This window comes from Brachyhypopomus gauderio, chromosome 6, assembly GCF_052324685.1.
Source record: "Brachyhypopomus gauderio isolate BG-103 chromosome 6, BGAUD_0.2, whole genome shotgun sequence".
Classification (NCBI taxonomy): Eukaryota; Metazoa; Chordata; class Actinopteri; order Gymnotiformes; family Hypopomidae; genus Brachyhypopomus; species Brachyhypopomus gauderio.
This window is the reverse complement of record NC_135216.1, coordinates 29,219,312-29,237,358: the sequence shown is the minus strand read 5'-3', so window position 1 is coordinate 29,237,358 and position 18,047 is coordinate 29,219,312. Positions and strand designations below refer to the sequence as shown.

At 46.2% G+C, this 18,047-nt stretch overlaps 1 protein-coding gene across 2 annotated transcripts in view; it reads right to left on the bottom strand.

Moving 5' to 3' along the window:
- fam234b (family with sequence similarity 234 member B) overlaps positions 1-18,047 on the bottom strand; it is a 28,127-nt gene that overhangs the window by 5,591 nt on the left and 4,489 nt on the right. For both annotated transcript variants that reach the window (XM_077010314.1, XM_077010315.1), the window contains exons 2-10: positions 9,102-9,581; positions 7,985-8,107; positions 5,578-5,817; positions 4,806-4,921; positions 4,150-4,300; positions 3,858-3,999; positions 3,365-3,559; positions 2,460-2,538; positions 1,275-1,436 (exon numbers count right to left, since the gene is read on the bottom strand). In XM_077010314.1, the coding sequence (XP_076866429.1) occupies positions 1,275-1,436; positions 2,460-2,538; positions 3,365-3,559; positions 3,858-3,999; positions 4,150-4,300; positions 4,806-4,921; positions 5,578-5,817; positions 7,985-8,107; positions 9,102-9,581 (1,688 nt within the window). The remainder of the gene's footprint in view (positions 1-1,274; positions 1,437-2,459; positions 2,539-3,364; positions 3,560-3,857; positions 4,000-4,149; positions 4,301-4,805; positions 4,922-5,577; positions 5,818-7,984; positions 8,108-9,101; positions 9,582-18,047) is intronic.

Here is an 18,047-nt window from a genome sequence, read left to right as displayed (position 1 = left end):
GGATTTTTTTTTAAAGCTTTGGTTTACACTTGTTCAAGAGCACTAATGGATGTTAATGTTAATAGACTATTTGTTAATAGACTATTTTCCACTTTTTTTGTGTTTTGCTTTTTTAATATAATTTATAATATTATTTGCACTTGTGGCTTTTTAATCCTTGGTTTACTGATGCTATTTCTGTTATTTAATATTTTGTCTATTTTGAGTTTATTAATTGCTAAGTAAACAGGTCAGTTTCTCCTTACCAACCATTGTGTATTATTCAAACACACCTAATTCAGCTGGCTACTTCTTATCAAGAGTAAAACACTTTTCAACATGAGTTTGACAACAAAGTAAGTTGGCTAAATAACTTTAAACTTTAATACATGCTCGGATAGGCCGGTATCGGTATCGGCCGATATCGGTATCGGATCGGAAGTGCAAATAAATATCTGTATCGGATCGGAAGTTCAAAAAGCTGGATCGGGACATCCCTAGTTGTGTTGTGTTGTGGAGTGTAGTAGAATGTTGTGGAGTGTAGTGGAGTGTTGTGGAGTGTTGTGGAGTGTTGTGGAGTGTTGTGGGGTGTAGTGGTGTGTTGTGGAGTGTAGTGGTGTGTTGTGGAGTGTTGTGTTATGGAGTGTTGTGGAGTGTTGAGGTGTGTTGAGGTGTGTTGTGGGGTGTAGTGGTGTGTAGTGTTGTGTTGTGGAGTGTAGTGGTGTGTTGTGGAGAGTTGTGGAGTGTTGTAGAGTGTAGTGTTGTGTTGTGGAGTGTTGTGGTGTGTAGTGTTGTGGTGTGTAGTGTAGTGTTGTGGTGTGTAGTGTTGTGGGGTGTAGTGGAGTGTTGTGGAGTGTAGTGTTGTGTTGTGGTGTGTAGTGTTGTGGGGTGTAGTGGTGTGTTGTGTAGTGTTGTGGTGTGTAGTGTTGTGTTGTGGAGTGTTGTGTACGATAAGCTGAAGCAGCAACGTGATCGCTCTTTCTCACGCTGTACGCACGAGAACATTGTTTTTTTTTTATACTGTATTAATGATCAAAGCGTATCTAAATCTAGGGTCACGCTTAATGACGAAAACTGCTTTACGTCTCTAACCCCCTCGTTAAGCAGGGACTCACTGTACACACATATACAGACACACATACACTTGTGTACATTTACCTGTGTACATAAATTGTAGTTAAATTGTATGTATTTGCTGTGCTGTTGTGAGCCTCTGGCTTTGCTAACATCTACATATGTGTTATTGTTATTTATTGAGTTTGTGTGACTGTGTGAGTTTGTTCAGTACCCTCTACCTTTGTGATATTCCGCAAGGGGACCAGTGGGTCACCCGCCCAAAACAGAAATACTGATTGTCCAGATGTGGTCATAATAGAAGAACCTTCCAGAACAAGACGAGGACACACAAACTCCGTTTCCCATAAACACCTTCCAGATGCCCCATCAATGATCTGAACCTGGAACAGGGACAGAGAAAGAGAGAGTGAGAGAGAGAGAGGGAGGGATGGAGAAAGAGGTATTGTCAGGTGGAGGGGTGTGTCAGGTGGAGGGGTGTGTCAGGTGGAGGGGTGTGTCAGGTGGAGGGGCGTGTCAGGTGGAGGGGCGTGTCAGGTGGAGGTGCGTGTCAGGTGGAGGTGCGTGTCAGGTGGAGGTGTGTGTCAGGTGGAGGTGTGTGTCAGGTTGAGGTGTGTGTCAGGTTGAGGTGTGTGTCAGGTGGAGGGGTGTGTCAGGTTGAGGTGTGTGTCAGGTGGAGGGGTGTGTCAGGTGGAGGGGTGTGTCAGGTGGAGGGGTGCGTCAGGTGGAGGGGTGCGTCAGGTGGAGGGGTGCGTCAGGTGGAGGGGTGCGTCAGGTGGAGGGGTGCGTCAGGTGGAGGGGAGTGTCAGGTGGAGGGGTGTGTCAGGTTGAGGTGTGTGTCAGGTGGAGGTGTGTGTCAGGTGGAGGTGTGTGTCAGGTGGAGGGGTGCGTCAGGTGGAGGGGTGCGTCAGGTTGAGGGGTGCGTCAGGTTGAGGGGTGCGTCAGGTGGAGGGGTGCGTCAGGTGGAGGGGTGCGTCAGGTGGAGGGGTGCGTCAGGTGGAGGTGTGTGTCAGGTGGAGGGGTGTGTCAGGTGGAGGGGCGTGTCAGGTGGAGGTGCGTGTCAGGTGGAGGGGTGCGTCAGGTGGAGGGGTGCGTCAGGTGGAGGGGTGCGTCAGGTGGAGGGGTGCGTCAGGTGGAGGGGAGTGTCAGGTGGAGGGGTGTGTCAGGTTGAGGGGTGTGTCAGGTTGAGGGGTGTGTCAGGTTGAGGGGTGTGTCAGGTTGAGGGGTGTGTCAGGTTGAGGGGTGTGTCAGGTTGAGGTGTGTGTCAGGTGGAGGGATGTGTCAGGTGGAGGTGTGTGTCAGGTGGAGGTGTGTGTCAGGTTGAGGGGTGTGTCAGGTTGAGGGGTGTGTCAGGTGGAGGGGTGTGTCAGGTGGAGGGGTGTGTCAGGTGGAGGGGTGTGTGTTACCTTGCGTACTCCATTGGCGGACTGCTGGATGAGTAGGTCAGGAACGCCATCATCATTAAAATGACCAGCAACAGGCCGACTGCATAGAGTAGAGTCAGTTACACACACACATACACACACACACACACACGTATACTCACACCCAACACACACACACGTATACTCACACACACACACACACACATACACACACGTATATATACACGCACACACACACACACAGATAACACAATCACTCATACACACACACACACACACACACACACACACGTATACACACACACACACACAAATAAACACAATCACTCATACACACACACACACACGTATACACACACACGTATACACACACACATACACGTATACACACACACAGATAAACACAATCACATACACACACACAGATAAACAATCACTTATATACACACACACACAGATAAACACAATCACTCATACACACACACAGATAAACACAATCACTCATACACACACATTCAGATAAACAATCACTCATACACACACACATACACACTCTCTCTCTCTCTCTCTCACACACACACACACACACACACAGAGATAAAAACAAACACTCATACACACACACACACACACTCATACACACACACACAATCACTCATACACACACACACACACACAGAGATAAAAACAAACACTCATACACACACACACACACACTCATACACACACACACAATCACTCATACACACACACACACACACACACACACACACACACACACACACACACACTCTCACACATTAAACTTACATTCTTACACACTTACATTCTCTCTCTCTCACATGCACACACCCACACAAACACTTACACTCTCTCACACACACATACACACACTCATACACAGACACACTCACACACACCTGTACCTGTGTATGGCAGAGGAGTTGAGTGTCCACGCAGTGTGTGTGTCTCTCTGTCGGAGTACTGAGACTCTACTACTGCCACACACCAACACCCAGTCACTATGGCTGGAGTTATGGGTAGAGCCCGCATCCAGATTATTGTGGTTATTACACAGACCAGCCACCAGGGGGAGCAGGTATTCTGCCTGCTCAGGACCACTGATAGAAAGGCAAGAATGTGTACATATCAATTTAAAGATTAAACAGAGTAATGTATAAGTCTTCTGTCTGTGCTGTAGATGTGTGTGTATGTATGTGGGTGTGTGATAACTCTGACCTGTGTATGTGGGTGTGTGTAAACTCTAACCTGTATATGTGGGTGTGTGTTAACTCTAACCTGTGTATGTGGGTGTGAGATAACTCTAACCTGTATATGTGGGTGTGTGATAACTCTAACCTGTATATGTGGGTGTGTGTTAACTCTAACCTGTATATGTGGGTGTGTGATAACTCTAACCTGTATATGTGGATAAGAGTAGATGAATTGGTTTTTCTTTGTTTCTCCCATATGGGGTCCTTTACACTAAGGCTCAGGGGCATAGCCGTCCGCCCAGTTGCCTTTCTGTAAATGTCCCTCAGAGAGACAGCCTCCACCGTGCCTAGAGAGGAGGCAGTGTTAGCACTATATTAATGTTAGCATGTCACCATAACTACAGTCCTACAGATCACAGTGTCATGAAGCTGTGAAGGACATGAGGCTTTAGCCCCGCCTCTCTGAGCCCCGCATCTCTGAGCCTCGCCTCTCTTACCCAGTCCAAACAGGATGTAGTAGGCTCCTGCTGCTGTTTCATGCAACAATGGACCAATCAGTTTTCCCTGTGCTGTTAGGTTAAAGTTCACTGGCTGTCCAATCAGCGAACCAGATTGTCCTGAGTGTAAGACCAGAGAGAGATCCGATTCCTGCAATTCAGTCAGGATGAAACAAAAAGAAATTCACAAAGACCTCAGTTGAAGTACAGTTTATTATCAGTGTGTGTGTGTGTGTGTGTGTGTGTGCGTGCGTGTGTGTGTGTCTCATCTGGTCTGCATATCTGTGTGTGTGTGTGTGTGTGTGTGTGTGTGTGTGTGTGTGTATATGTGTATGCGTGTGTGTATATGTATGTATGTGTGTGTGTATATGTGTGTGTATATTTGTGTGTTCGTGTGTGTGTGTGTCTCACTTGGTCACATGTGTGTGTGTGTGTGTGTGTGTGTGTGTGTGTGTGTGTGTGTGTCTGCGTGAGTGAGTGTGTGCGTGTGTGTGTCTCACCTGGTCACATGTGTGTGTGTGTGTGTATGTATGTGTGTGTGTATGTGTGTGTGTGCGTGTGTCTCACCTGGTCACATGTGTGTGTGTGTGTGTGTGTGTGTGTGTGTGTGTGTGTGTGCGTGCGTGAGTGAGTGTGTGCGTGTGTGTGTGTCTCACCTGGTCTGCAGGTAGAGCTGCAATAAGCAGTTCTGGAACTCCGTCACCCTGTAGGTCAGGAACAGCCACGGCCTGAGACTCCGCCTCCCCCGCATGCACCTCCCACATCTTCTTACCTGAACCAATCAACAATTAACCCTGTTACTCATACTTCCATTTCACAACTATGTCATGCTCCTTATCTAAGCCAATGAAAATCCAGACACATCCACACATTAAGCAGTGTGATTCATTACAGATAAAGAACAGCTCAGGGAGTCTAAAGAACAGCTCAGGGAGTCTAAAGAACAGCTCAGGGAGTCTAATGAACAGCTCAGGGAGTCTAATGAACAGCTCAGGGAGTCTAATGAACAGCTCAGGGAGTCTAAACAACAGCTTAGGGAGTCTAAAGAACAGCTCAGGGAGTCTAAAGAACAACTTGGGGAGTCTAAGGAACAGCGCAGGGAGTCTAAGGAACAGCGCAGGGAGTCTAAAGAACAGCTCAGGGAGTTTAATGAACAGCTCAGGGAGTCTAGAGAACAGCTCAGGGAGTCTAATAAACAGCTCAGGGAGTCTAATGAACAGCTCAGGGAGTCTAAAGAACAACTCAGGGAGTCTAAAGAACAGCTCAGGGAGTCTAATGAACAGCTCAGGGAGTCTAAAGAACAGCTCAGGGAGTCTAAAGAACAGCTCAGGGAGTCTAATGAACAGCTCAGGGAGTCTAAAGAACAGCTCAGGGAGTGGAGTGTCGTCTGTCCTTCCCGTGTGAGTGCTGGATGGTCATGTGATGGACCTGTGGAGGCGTTGAGGGCAGCCATGCGTGTAGAGCTGATGAGGAGACAGACAGGGCTGGCGTGTGGCTCGGCGGGTCCAGGCTGCAGCGTCTCTCTCTGGACAGGGAGTCCGTGCGCAGCCCCCGAGACACCCGGAGGGATGGTGTGGAGTCCACACTGAACAGAGGAGACTGCCTCATTCACAGGACGTCTCCATATCAGCTCTCCACTTCCACCCCGCAAGGCCACCACACTGTACTCTAGAGAGAGAGAGAGAGAGAGAGAGAGAGAGAGAGAGAGAGAGAGAGAGAGAGAGAGAGAGAGAGAGAGAATTAGGAGGATAGAACAGCAGCCATGATGGAGTCTCAATGAACCATACACACACACCCCACACACCCACATACACACCCCACACACACACCCCACACACACCCACAGACACACACCCCATACACACCCACAGACACACACCCCATACACACCCACAGACACACACCCCATACACACCCACAGACACACACCCCATACACACCCACAGACACACACCCCATACAGACGCAGAACAACAGCAGGACAACACCGGTCCCACTCTATTAGGACTAGTGTTGTCAAAAAAATTGATATATCGATACGTATCGATACTGAACATTCTGAAACGGTACAATACTCGTTTCCCTTAAGTATCGATTCTTTTTACATAAAATGCGCTTTCGTTTGACCCACCCAAGCTGCCGTAATGCACAGGACAGTTTGTAATGCTAATATGGCAGCTAAAGCAAACGCAGTGCTGTTGGATTCGAAGCAGATACAGATAGAAAACCGAAGGACATGAACAAGCCCGTTTGCGGTGCTTTTGGAACATTTCAACGAAGGGCGCTAAAGCCTGGTTGAGTGACCATAGCGCTCGACTCCGCGCGCACCTCGCGCGAACCTCCGCGAGCGGTGGAGGCTTTATATACTTTTTTATATACTTTATACTTTTATACTTTCCGCTTTGCAGTGTTGTCCGAAACTATATGTGGTAGTATAAAAGAAACACCCCTCAAAACAGGGGAATGAACACTTACCTGACGAATTTTAATGCTGCTTTGTGTTTCAGTGTGTTTCAGGTTTGAAAAGTGCTGCAATTTAGGCTAAAGTACTTGAAAATGTTGAAATTGTAACTACTTCGTTTCACAACAAATATCTGTCTGACTGAACAGTTTTCTTGTATTACGTTAACAAATACGATCCTCTTGTAATTCCAGGATGAAACATGAGAGAACGTGAAGACTAACGTCTTGGGCGTTTGAAAATAAACAACCATTAAATAATGTGATTAAAAGCGCAATATTTCGAATCATTTCGAGTATATGTATAAATATTTAACTTAATTAAGTTTAACGTGCTGGGAAATATTGGTACAAGCGCTTGAATTGAACCCTGCAAACATGACTTTGTTCATTGCGCTGAGGCGCGGCGCGTGCGAAGTTACAAAATTCGAGAGGTGCACGACCTTGCGTGCGCTGCGCTTCAGCGCGATGAACAAAATCACGTTTGCAGGGTTCATACGCCTTGTGGAATTCAAACACTTGTATGTCACTTTCAAGGTCCATTTCAATATTTCCTAGCACGAGCAAAGACACTTTGTCAGACGTTCAAAACGTCCACTGAAAAGCCAGAATGAAAGTTTTAGCGACGTCTTTTTTAAACGTCTATTACTGCCGTTCAGTTGCAGTTTTTGCACGTCCTGACATCCAATAAAGGTCCTAGTCAGACGTTCAGATAGAAAACTCGTCATAGACGTTCATGTTAAGTTAAAAGGTTAAGGTCCTAGTCACACTGTCAGATTTTGAACTAGTTTTGAACGTCCACCAGACATGCAAAAATGGGTCTGGACTGACCGACGTGATACAGACTTGATTTTAATGTCTTTCTGACGTCGCATGTTTGTTGGGATAAGTTAAATATTTATACATATACTCGAAATTATTCGCTTTTTTATCACATTATTTAATGGTTGTTTATTTTCAAAACGCTCAATCGTAACGTCTTCACGTTCTCTCATGTTTCATCCTGTAATTACAAGATGCTCGTTTTTGTTAACACAAAAGAACTGTTCAGTCAGACAGATATTTGTTGTGAAATGAAGTTACAATTTCAAGCATTTTCAAACACAAAGCAACATTCATTTGTTTGTTTATAAAAAAAAATAAAAAGGCTTTAAAACGGAAATTAGCACCGTATCTGACTTTGGTATCGAAAATGGTATCGAATTTCAATATTTTTTTAAGTATTGTATCGAAGTTGTAATTCTTAGTATCGTGACAAGCCTAATTAGGACAACACTTTCAGGGCTGTATTATATAAGGACATTGATTCTCTTCACCCTTTATCTCTTTAAGCAGAGAATGTGTGTGTGTGTGTGTGTGTGTGTGTGTGGAGTACCTTTGCTGTTGCCTAGGGAACTGGTCTGCACACTGCTGTTAGAGATTTTCGTGACTGCGATGACTAAGTCCTCCACACCATCACTGTCCACATCCCATAATGCCAAGGGAGGTGATGTCACACCTAAACAAACCATACTGAGGTATTATTGTACTACGCCTGCATATTTAAACAAACCCCTATAGTAAGAAAAATGCACTCTGTGTGTTCTGTGTCCTGTGGGTTAGTGTTAACGAGGGTTATTGTTAACAAGGGAAGATGAACAAAGATAAAGGAACCAGAGAAACCAAGAGAGTTAAACAATAATATCAACAACAATAATAACAGTGTTAATATTCATCAAAACTGTAGACAAAATATCCTAGTCTAGAAGAGTGATGATGCTTTGGGACGCTACTGTTGTTGTTGAGACTCAGTTCCCATGTTGTTGTTGTCTGAGACTGTGTTGGGCTGATTTCATACAGGGTTTTATGGCTGCAGGTTTTATGCCTTACAATTGTCTCATTATTGGTATTTTGCCCTTGAAGCAATAACTAATAATAATGTAATGAACATTTTCAATTTAAATACAATGACATCAGTCTCAGTCACTTGGCAGGAAGTGTGAGAGTTAATTGTGATTTTCACCCCAATCGAAATTTTTCCTCTGCTTTTTACCCATCTGTGCAGTTAGAACACACACTAGTGATTACTAGGGGGCTGTGGATCACACGTGCCCAGAGCGGTGGGCAGCCCTAGCCCGGCGCCCGGGGAGCAGTTGGGGTTAGATGTCTTGCTCAAGGGCACCTCAGTCATGGCCTCAGGTCTGGGAATCAAACCCACGACCCTCCGGTCACAAGACCAGTTCCCCAAACACCATGACTACCCCAAAATGTGATGAAGATTATCATCTGACATCTTACACTAAGAATATTCTGTCTCTAACCCTGACACCCCAGGTGAAGCAATGGGTTACCAAACAGAACGCTTGTGCAGATGCTGTTCTCACAACCCCCCTCCTCTCTGACCCCCAGATGTTCTCACAACCCCCCTGACCTGTAGCAGTGTTAGGTGAGCAGGCATTATCAGTAGAGTGAGTGTGTTCTGCTAATACCAGGTTAGAAATGCAGTCACTTACCCCCCACGTCCCCCAGCTGAGTCTCCCAGTGGGCCTGTTGTTGGAGCGCCCCCTGCTGGCAGGGCACCAGAAAGGCGCAGAGCAGCACGACCAGCGTGGCACAGGCCAGTGGAAGCAGGAACGCAGCGGTGCGAACAGCCCCTCTAACTCTCACCTTCCTCCCCTCCGGATCACCAACCTGCCCCGCCCCTCCCTCCGCCCCCTCCTCATCTAGACCCGCCCCCTCTCTACCCAGACCCGCCCCTCTCTCCTTTCGGCCAGCTCTCCAGCCATCGTCATCTTCTTCCTCTTCGAGCTCCTCTTCCTCCACCAGCTTGCCTGTTCGGCTGCCTCGTGGTTCTATTACCCCTGGGCCTAGGCAATTACCCCGACCAAGCCCATTCCGGGGGTAGTTGAGGACAAGGTCATCTTCTTCACTCTCATCTTCACTATCTGCCTGTGTCAGAGGGTCATACTCACCCAGCTCTGAGCCCTTCTTCCCTAAAAAACACACACACACACACACACACACACACACACACACACACACACACACACACACACACACACACACACACACACACAGAACACAAAGCACAAATACATACACAGATTATCAATCAATCAATCAACCTTTATTTAAACTCGGAGTACATTGAGGGTGGCCCTCATTTACAATGTAGCCGAGGGAATACATGGGGAAGGAATTATCATAGATAAAAGTATAACATGATTAAAAGACCCAGCATTATAACAAGATATACAAGATGTACAAAATACCATAAGATAACACAAAAAAAAAGAAAATTTTTTATATCGACTAAAACAGTGAAGGTGGTTAGAGACTAGGTGTTTAAAATGATTGAGTGACACCAGCGAGCTGAGTTTTAGAGTTTCCTGTAATGAATTCCAGCTCGCTGGAGCACTGTAGCTAAAAGCCGATTTTCCCAGTTCAGTAAAAACTTTTGGGACCTGAAAGGTAATCCAATCACTGGAGCGGGTCTGGTAAGTTGTATTATTTTTAATAAGCATTTGTGTAATGTACGATGGCATATGGCCAGAAAGTGCTTTAAAAATAAAAATAAACCAGTGTGTTTCACGACGCACAGCAAGAGAAGACCAGCCAACTTTCTCATAGAGTGAACAGTGATGTGTATTATACGGGTCCCCAGTAATGAATCTTAATGCCGCATGATAAACAGAATCTAGTGGTTTGAGTGAAATTGCTGATGCATGTCTGTAAATCACATCACCGTAATCAAGCATAGATAAAAGTGTTGCTTCAACAATCTTTTTTCTTGTGTGCGTTGGGAAGCATGATTTATTTCTGTACAGGAAGCAGTTTTTGCCTCAGCTTACCTGAGAGCTTGGTAATATGGTGCTTAAAAGTACATTTGTCATCTAGCCATATGCCAAGGTACTTATATTCATTAACTCTTTCCACGTTAGAACCATTCAAAGTTGTGATTGTAAAAGTATTAAGATCAATGTTAAAAGATCTGGAAAACAGCATAAATTTGGTTTTTTTAACATTTAAAACAAGTTTATGGTTGTAAAAGGCAGTCTGTACAGCATTAAAAGTGTGCTGCAATTTATCTACTGCAGTACTGATGTAATCATCTGAGCAATATAAAACTGTGTCATCAGCATATAGATGTATTTTACAGTCAACAGTGGAGTTGACTATCATTTATATATATATTAAATAATATCGGCCCGAGGATTGATCCTTGTGGGACACCCTTAGAGATGGGTAACGGTTGAGATCTGTTTTGTCCCAGGACCACACACTGCTGTCTATATGATAAGTAATTTCTTATCCATTCTACGGAATTTTGGTCAAAACCGATGTTTTGTAGACTTTTTAAAAGTAGAAAATTAATGGAAGTTAATGTGGATCTTTATGTGGATCTAATGTGGTGTGACGCTGCTTCCTGCCGACGCTGTTGCGGAGCGAATTTTGAAATTGTTTTCTAAAGTATAATAATCTATTTACGTGCTAATCTTTACCTTTTGCCTTCCTAGATAAATTTTACAGGTTTTATTCCGGCCGCTGACCAACTTTCTGCCTTCACAAATCAGCTAGCGTAAGTTTATATATCGGCTAGACACGGTAAGTGTTTTGATTGATTCATGGCTGGTGTTGGTTTGTTTCCTTGTTCGGAGTGTGGCATGTTTAGTCTAGACCCTTTCGCCACTGATAGTAATAGTGATAGTATTTGTGAGAGGTGCCAGTTAGTTACTTCTCTTGTGGCGAAAGTGGAAAGCTTAGAGCGCCGCGTCCACACATTATTGAGGGATAGAGAGACAGGGTCTGTAGTAGGTGTGGACGCGCCAGGGAGAACTAGCGCCTCCGCGACTCCGGCGATAGAGCCCTCACAGCGGGGCGAATGGGTGACGTCTCGGCGGTGTAGTCGGAGAGCGAGGGCTGCAGCTACCGCTAACGCCAGCGCTAGCCCACCAGAGCACCACTCACCGGTTCACGTGTCCAACAGGTTTGCCCCGCTCAGTGCTACACCCTCTGAGGAGACTCTGGTCATAGGAGACTCTATAGTCCGACACGTGAAAGTCGCTATTCCTGTAGGGGCACCAGCGGTTACAGTCAGCTGTTTACCGGGAGCCAGAGCGCCGGACATTAGTGGCAACCTTAGACTGTTAGCCCATAAACGATTCTCTAGGATAGTTATACATGTAGGGGCCAACGATATACGTCTGCGGCAGTCAGAAGTGACTAAGGCTAATGTTAAAGAGGTGGTTAAATTAGCCCAGACGATGTCCGATGCCGTAATCTGCTCTGGCCCCATCCCAATGCGGCGCGGTGATGAGCAGTACAGCAGGCTCACGTCGCTAAACCGCTGGATGTCCAAGTGGTGTTCAGAAAATCAAGTGGGCTTTATTAATAATTGGGAAGAGTTCGAGGGCAAGCCTGGTCTTTTAGGCAGGGACGGTGTCCACCCCACCCGAGATGGCGCTGCCCTGTTATCTTGCAGCATAGCCCGTAGTCTGTTAGTTAGTCGGCAGAGTAGCACTAGGAGCTGCTGACTGTCCAGGGTCGCGACCAGGCCGCAGACTAACGGGCTAAACCTGTCTGCGAGCTGCTTAGAGACGTCACCAAGATCCCATAGGATTGAGACTGTGTCTGTCTGTGTCTGTGCCCCGGGTTAAATTAAATCATAAGAAAATAGTCCGCCCTAAGTTTTTAACTAATATTCAGACTTCACATCAAATTATTACAACCTATATGACCGATCTGAAAATTGGAATTATCAATATTCGATCGCTCAACTCAAAAGCAGTTTTTGTAAATGAACTTATAACAGACCAGAAAATTGATATTCTATGTCTAACTGAAACGTGGGTTCAATCTGGTGATTATTTAACTCTAAACCAGGGGTGCTCATTACGTCGATCGCGATCGACCGGTCGATCGCGAAGGAAGTGTCGGTCGATCGCGAAGGAATGTGCGTAGATCGCGTCACATAAAATAGTAGTAGATGAATCGCACATCTGCACTGACGGTTGTATTTTGATTGACATTCACGGTAGCCAATCTGCCAAAGATCCAAAAAGCTCGCCCCGTGGTACACTGACCAAACTAGAAACTTAAAACAAATAGCACGTAAATTAGAGCGGAAATGGCGATCTACTAAATTGGAAGTATTCCATTGTGCCTGGAAGGATAGCATTATTGAATACAAACGGGCACTCACTAAAGCACGCTCAGCATACTTAGCCTCACTGATAGAGAAAAATAAAAACAATCCTAGATTTCTTTTTAATACTATTTCTAAACTTACAAAAAATCAAGCAGGCACAGAACCTCAGACTCCAGTAAACCTCACTAGTAATGTATTTATAGATTTCTTTGATAATAAAATAGAGAATATTAGACAAAATATAAAACCCTTTATTACAAATACAACTGGCATGTCATCTGGTTTGGTTGATATTGATTTAAATTACATACCGGGAGAAAAACTTGATGCTTTTCATCCACTCCCAAAATCAGAATTAGAGAAAATAATTTCTTCCTTAAATTGTACTACCTGCACACTAGACTCAGTTCCCTCAAAGTTATTAAAAGAGGTATTACCAGCTGTAACTGAACCTCTTCTAACTATAGTTAACTCATCCATTACAATAGGTCACATGCCCAAATCATGTAAGTTAGCAATTATCAAACCTCTGATCAAGAAACCAAATCTTGATCCTACTGTACTATCTAATTATAGACCCATTTCAAACACATCATTTATATCTAAGATCATAGAAAAAGCTGTTGCCCAGCAATTATGCCTATATCTGCATAGGAATAACACATTTGAAAAGTTCCAATCTGGTTTTAGGCCCCATCACAGTACTGAAACAGCATTAGTTAAAGTAACAAATGATCTCCTCCTTGCATCAGATCAAGGCTATGTATCACTGTTAGTGCTTCTTGATCTTAGTGCAGCTTTCGAAACAATTGATCATAGGATCTTGCTAGAAAGGTTAGAACACTGGGTTGGAGTCTCAGGCACAGCCCTTTCATGGTTTGAGTCTTACTTAACAAATCGCTATCAGTTTGTAGAGCTCAATAATATTTCATCCAAACGTACAATGGTTAAATATGGGGTCCCGCAAGGCTCCATCTTAGGACCACTATTATTTACATTATATATGCTACCATTGGGCACAGTTATAAACAAACATGGTGTCAATTTTCACTGCTATGCGGATGACACTCAACTTTACATATCAGCCAAACCCGATGACAAACTCAGTTTAGGAAAAATTGAGGCCTGTGTAAGAGATATTAAATGCTGGATGTCTCTAAACTTCCTACAATTCAATGAGGACAAAACAGAAGTTCTCCTTGTGGGCCCTAAGGCCGCAAGACAGAAAATTCCAAATTTAATGCTTAATCTTGCAGACTATCCCATTACACCTGGCACAGTAGCCAAAAACCTAGGCGTCATACTCGACTCCGACCTATCATTTGATAAATATATAGATAATACTACTAGGATAGCTTTTCTACATCTCCGCAACATTGCCAAATTAAGAAATGCATTATCACAGGATGATGCAGAAAAATTGGTGCACGCCTTTGTTAGCTCTAGACTAGACTACTGCAATTCACTACTGTCAGGATGTTCAAATAGGAATCTAAATAAACTTCAAGTAGTTCAAAATGCCGCAGCTAGAGTTCTGACCAGAACTAGAAAATTTCAGCATATTAGACCAGTCCTATCAGCCCTGCATTGGCTCCCAGTTAAATTTCGTATTGATTTTAAAATTCTATTATTAGCATATAAAGCACTACACGGGCTTGCTCCTGAATACCTCCAGGAACTTATTTCCTACTATGAACCCCCACGTCAACTAAGATCACAGGGTGCTGGTCTGTTATTAGTTCCACAAATTAACAAGGTAACAGCAGGGGGAAGAGCCTTTTCTTATAAGGCCCCCCAGCTTTGGAATAATCTTCCTAAATGTGTCCGGGACTCTGACACAGTCACAATCTTTAAATCTAGGTTGAAAACCCACTTATTTAGTCTAGCGTTTGATAATTAATATCCCCCTTAGATAAAGGTACAGATCCAGGGGTTCATAGACGAAGGGTTTTATGGTAGACTGGGGTGCTGGTGCTGTCATCCTGTCACTGCTCGTGGTCACTCAAGTTTGTTGACAGTGCAGTGGACGGATGCCATTGTCTCAGAATGCCCCCAAGCCTATGTTACCTTCTGGTTCTGCCTTTTTTAGCTAGGCTGTAATAATTTAACTTAGTGCCGGAGTTGCTGCCACACTCCAGTAATGTTTATAATTTTACCTGTCCTGTACATGTCCTCATACAGAGCTAATTTTCCCTGTTTCATTTCTCCACATGGCTGCCCGCCTGCTTGAGGAATAATGAGATGAGGAGAGACAAGCGATCCATCCTGGGCCGGCCACCTCCTGCCTAACCGGATGCCTACACCATGATGGACATTATTACATCTTTTATATTCTGTCTAAATGGACATTATTGCTTTTTTTACATTCTGTCTACATTCTGTCTATATTGTTGTTGTTGTCATGGTGACCGGTGTCGGCCAGAGGAGGATGGGCTCCCCCCCTGAGTCTTGGTTCCTCTCAAGGTTTCTTCCTCATGCAAAAAACTAGGGAGTTTTTCCTTGCCACTGTCGCCTTTGGCTTGCTCACTGGGGGCTAGGACTCGGCACTCGTAAAGCTGCTTTGTGACAACAACTGTTGTAAAAAGCGCTATATAAATAAAATTTGATTTGATTTGATTTTGAAAATTATCAACTGTGTCAAAAGCTTTAGAAAGATCGATGAAAATAGCTGCACAGTGTTTCTTGCGATCCAAGGAAGTTAAAAGATCATCGAGGATCAGTGCAGTAGCAGTAATTGTGCTGTGCTTCTTTCTAAACCCAGATTGATATTCTGACAAGACAAAGTTTACATTGAGAAATGTCTGAAGCTGATCATTTACTAAAGTTTCTAAAATTTTAGCTAGGCATGACAGTTTTGAAATTGGTCTAAAATTGTTAAGATCTAAAACGTCACCTCCTTTGTGAAGTGGAATTACTTGAGCTGTTTTCCAGACACTGGGAATTCTGCTTGATAAAATGGAGAGATTAAAAATTAAATTAAATAAGATTAAATTAATACATACATGTCACGTTAAGGACCCCGGCCCCTCCCTTTTGGGCGTGTGTAAACGTTGTCCACGTGCTTTGTCTGTGTCTGCGGAACTCTGTGGTGAAGGCTATGTTGTGTGAATAATGTGTCTCACCTGTGAATCGTCTCGTAATCACATGGGGCTAATGTGGTCTGTCTATTTAATGTGCGCTCGCGCAGTGTCCTGTGCTCGTCGTTGTCTAAAGTCTACACGTCTCAGTGTGTATATTTACGTGTTCCGTGTGCGCTATTTCTATTTAAAATAAAAGTGACGTCAGTCTAAAGGAGGATTCAGTGTCTCATCCTTCGCCACGACCCCATCGTCACATAACGACGAGCCGTGTGAGACACCATGCCGGGCTATGCCACCCGACCGAAGAGGGGCAATCGAGCCAGCAAGCGGCGCCATCGCGCCTCTTCTCCTGGCCAGCGCTGCCAAGCCACCGCCAACCCCGAGCTCATGGAGCAGGACCCGCTATGCGCCTATATGCTGCGCATGGCTCGGGAATCCTCCGTCCCCGAGATAGCGGACAACTTCCTCGAGCAGGCACGGCGGATATGGCGAGAGCGACACCCCTCTCCTTCCCGCGAACCCTCGCCTCTGAGGATGGGTGCGTTCGTGCTTTGCTCGACGGAGAGCACTCCAGAGAGCGAGTTTGGGGAGGAGGATTCGCCAAGCGAGGGGGAGGAGGAAGAGGACTATCCTCCATCTCTAGGCGAAGCCTCCACCGTCGACTACGGTGGGGAGGGGGAGGAAGCCTACCCTCCGTCGCTAGACGATGTCTCCACCGTCGACTACGGTGAAGAGGAGGAGGAGTCAGAGGAAGAGGACTACCTCCCTCCGCCCGTAGTTCCCTCTCCCCCCGTCGAGGAGGGCGAGGAGGAGGGCGAGGAGCAAGAGTGTGACGAGGAGGAGTACCCCTCCCCGTCGGACTGCTCCGCATGCCCCGAGGAAGACGGTGGGGAGGAGGAGGAGAATGGAGAGTACCCTCCGTCCGAGGGCTCCTACACGGAGGAGGAGGAGAGCCCTTCCCCCTCGGAACTGTCCGCCGGGACGACGAAGAGGAGGAGGAGTCCAGAGGCGGGTTCGTCCCCCGAGCTCTCCCCAGCCAGCGACATGGACTGTTCCTGGGGTGGCAGCTCGGGACAGCCCATGAGCTGGAGCCGTGGCAGTGACGAGGTGATGGAAGCGGAGGAGGCCACTCCCACTGCCAGGTCCGGAGGGAGATCCACGGGCGAGGAGGGTTTCCCGTACGGGCCACCGAGGGTTGGGACCAACCGCGCTGCACCTGCTGCGTCGGCCAACCGCGTTGCACCAGGCGCGTCCGCCAGCCGCGCTGCGCCCGGTGGAGGGTTTGCAGCAAGGGCAGGAGGAGCACCGCCCACCGCAGCGCCTGCAGCACCAGTGGCTCCCGATCTCACTCCCCTCATCGCTCTCCTTCTGGCGCGCAGCCTGGCGCCTGTTTCATGTGTGTGTGTGCCTGTGTTCGTAAATCTACCCGTATGTGTACCTAACCCCCTATTCCCGTTTGTGTCTGTGTGTAAGCGTGCCTGTTTGTGTTTTTGTAACCGTGCCGTTGTCTAACGTCTTTTCCCCTGTGTTCCCAGGGAGGGTGTTCTAGGCGGTCCGTGGCGGACGCTTCCCCGAGGGCGGTCACCTCCCAGACGCAGGACTGAGTGCGTCGGATCCGCCCATCGTCGTGGGTTCGGGGCACTCGGTCCTGTTGGCACCCCGGGACGGGTAGTGCCCTTGGAGGGGGCGTCTGTCACATTGAGGACCCCGGCCCCTCCCTTTTGGGCGTGTGTAAACGTTGTCCACGTGCTTTGTCTGTGTCTGCGGAACTCTGTGGTGAAGGCTATGTTGTGTGAATAATGTGTCTCACCTGTGAATCGTCTCGTAATCACATGGGGCTAATGTGGTCTGTCTATTTAATGTGCGCTCGCGCAGTGTCCTGTGCTCGTCGTTGTCTAAAGTCTACACGTCTCAGTGTGTATATTTACGTGTTCCGTGTGCGCTATTGTGACGGGCAGGTGTGAGCAACAAAAAGGAAGCGATCACGCCAAGTCTCAGGGAAAAAGGGTGGTTTAATATAAAGTGTGCAAAACCTAAAACCCGTGCAATAGATCCAAATTAAGGATATAATGACCAGCGGTCAACTGGTACAAAGACAAGACATATATAGGCAAACAAACGACCCTCAGGTGAGACGGATCACGGGCTCCGCCCACCTGAGGGACGCACATGACGTCACCAGACAATAACAACAACAGCCGCTGTGGACAGAGACGGCCGGTAGGGGGCCG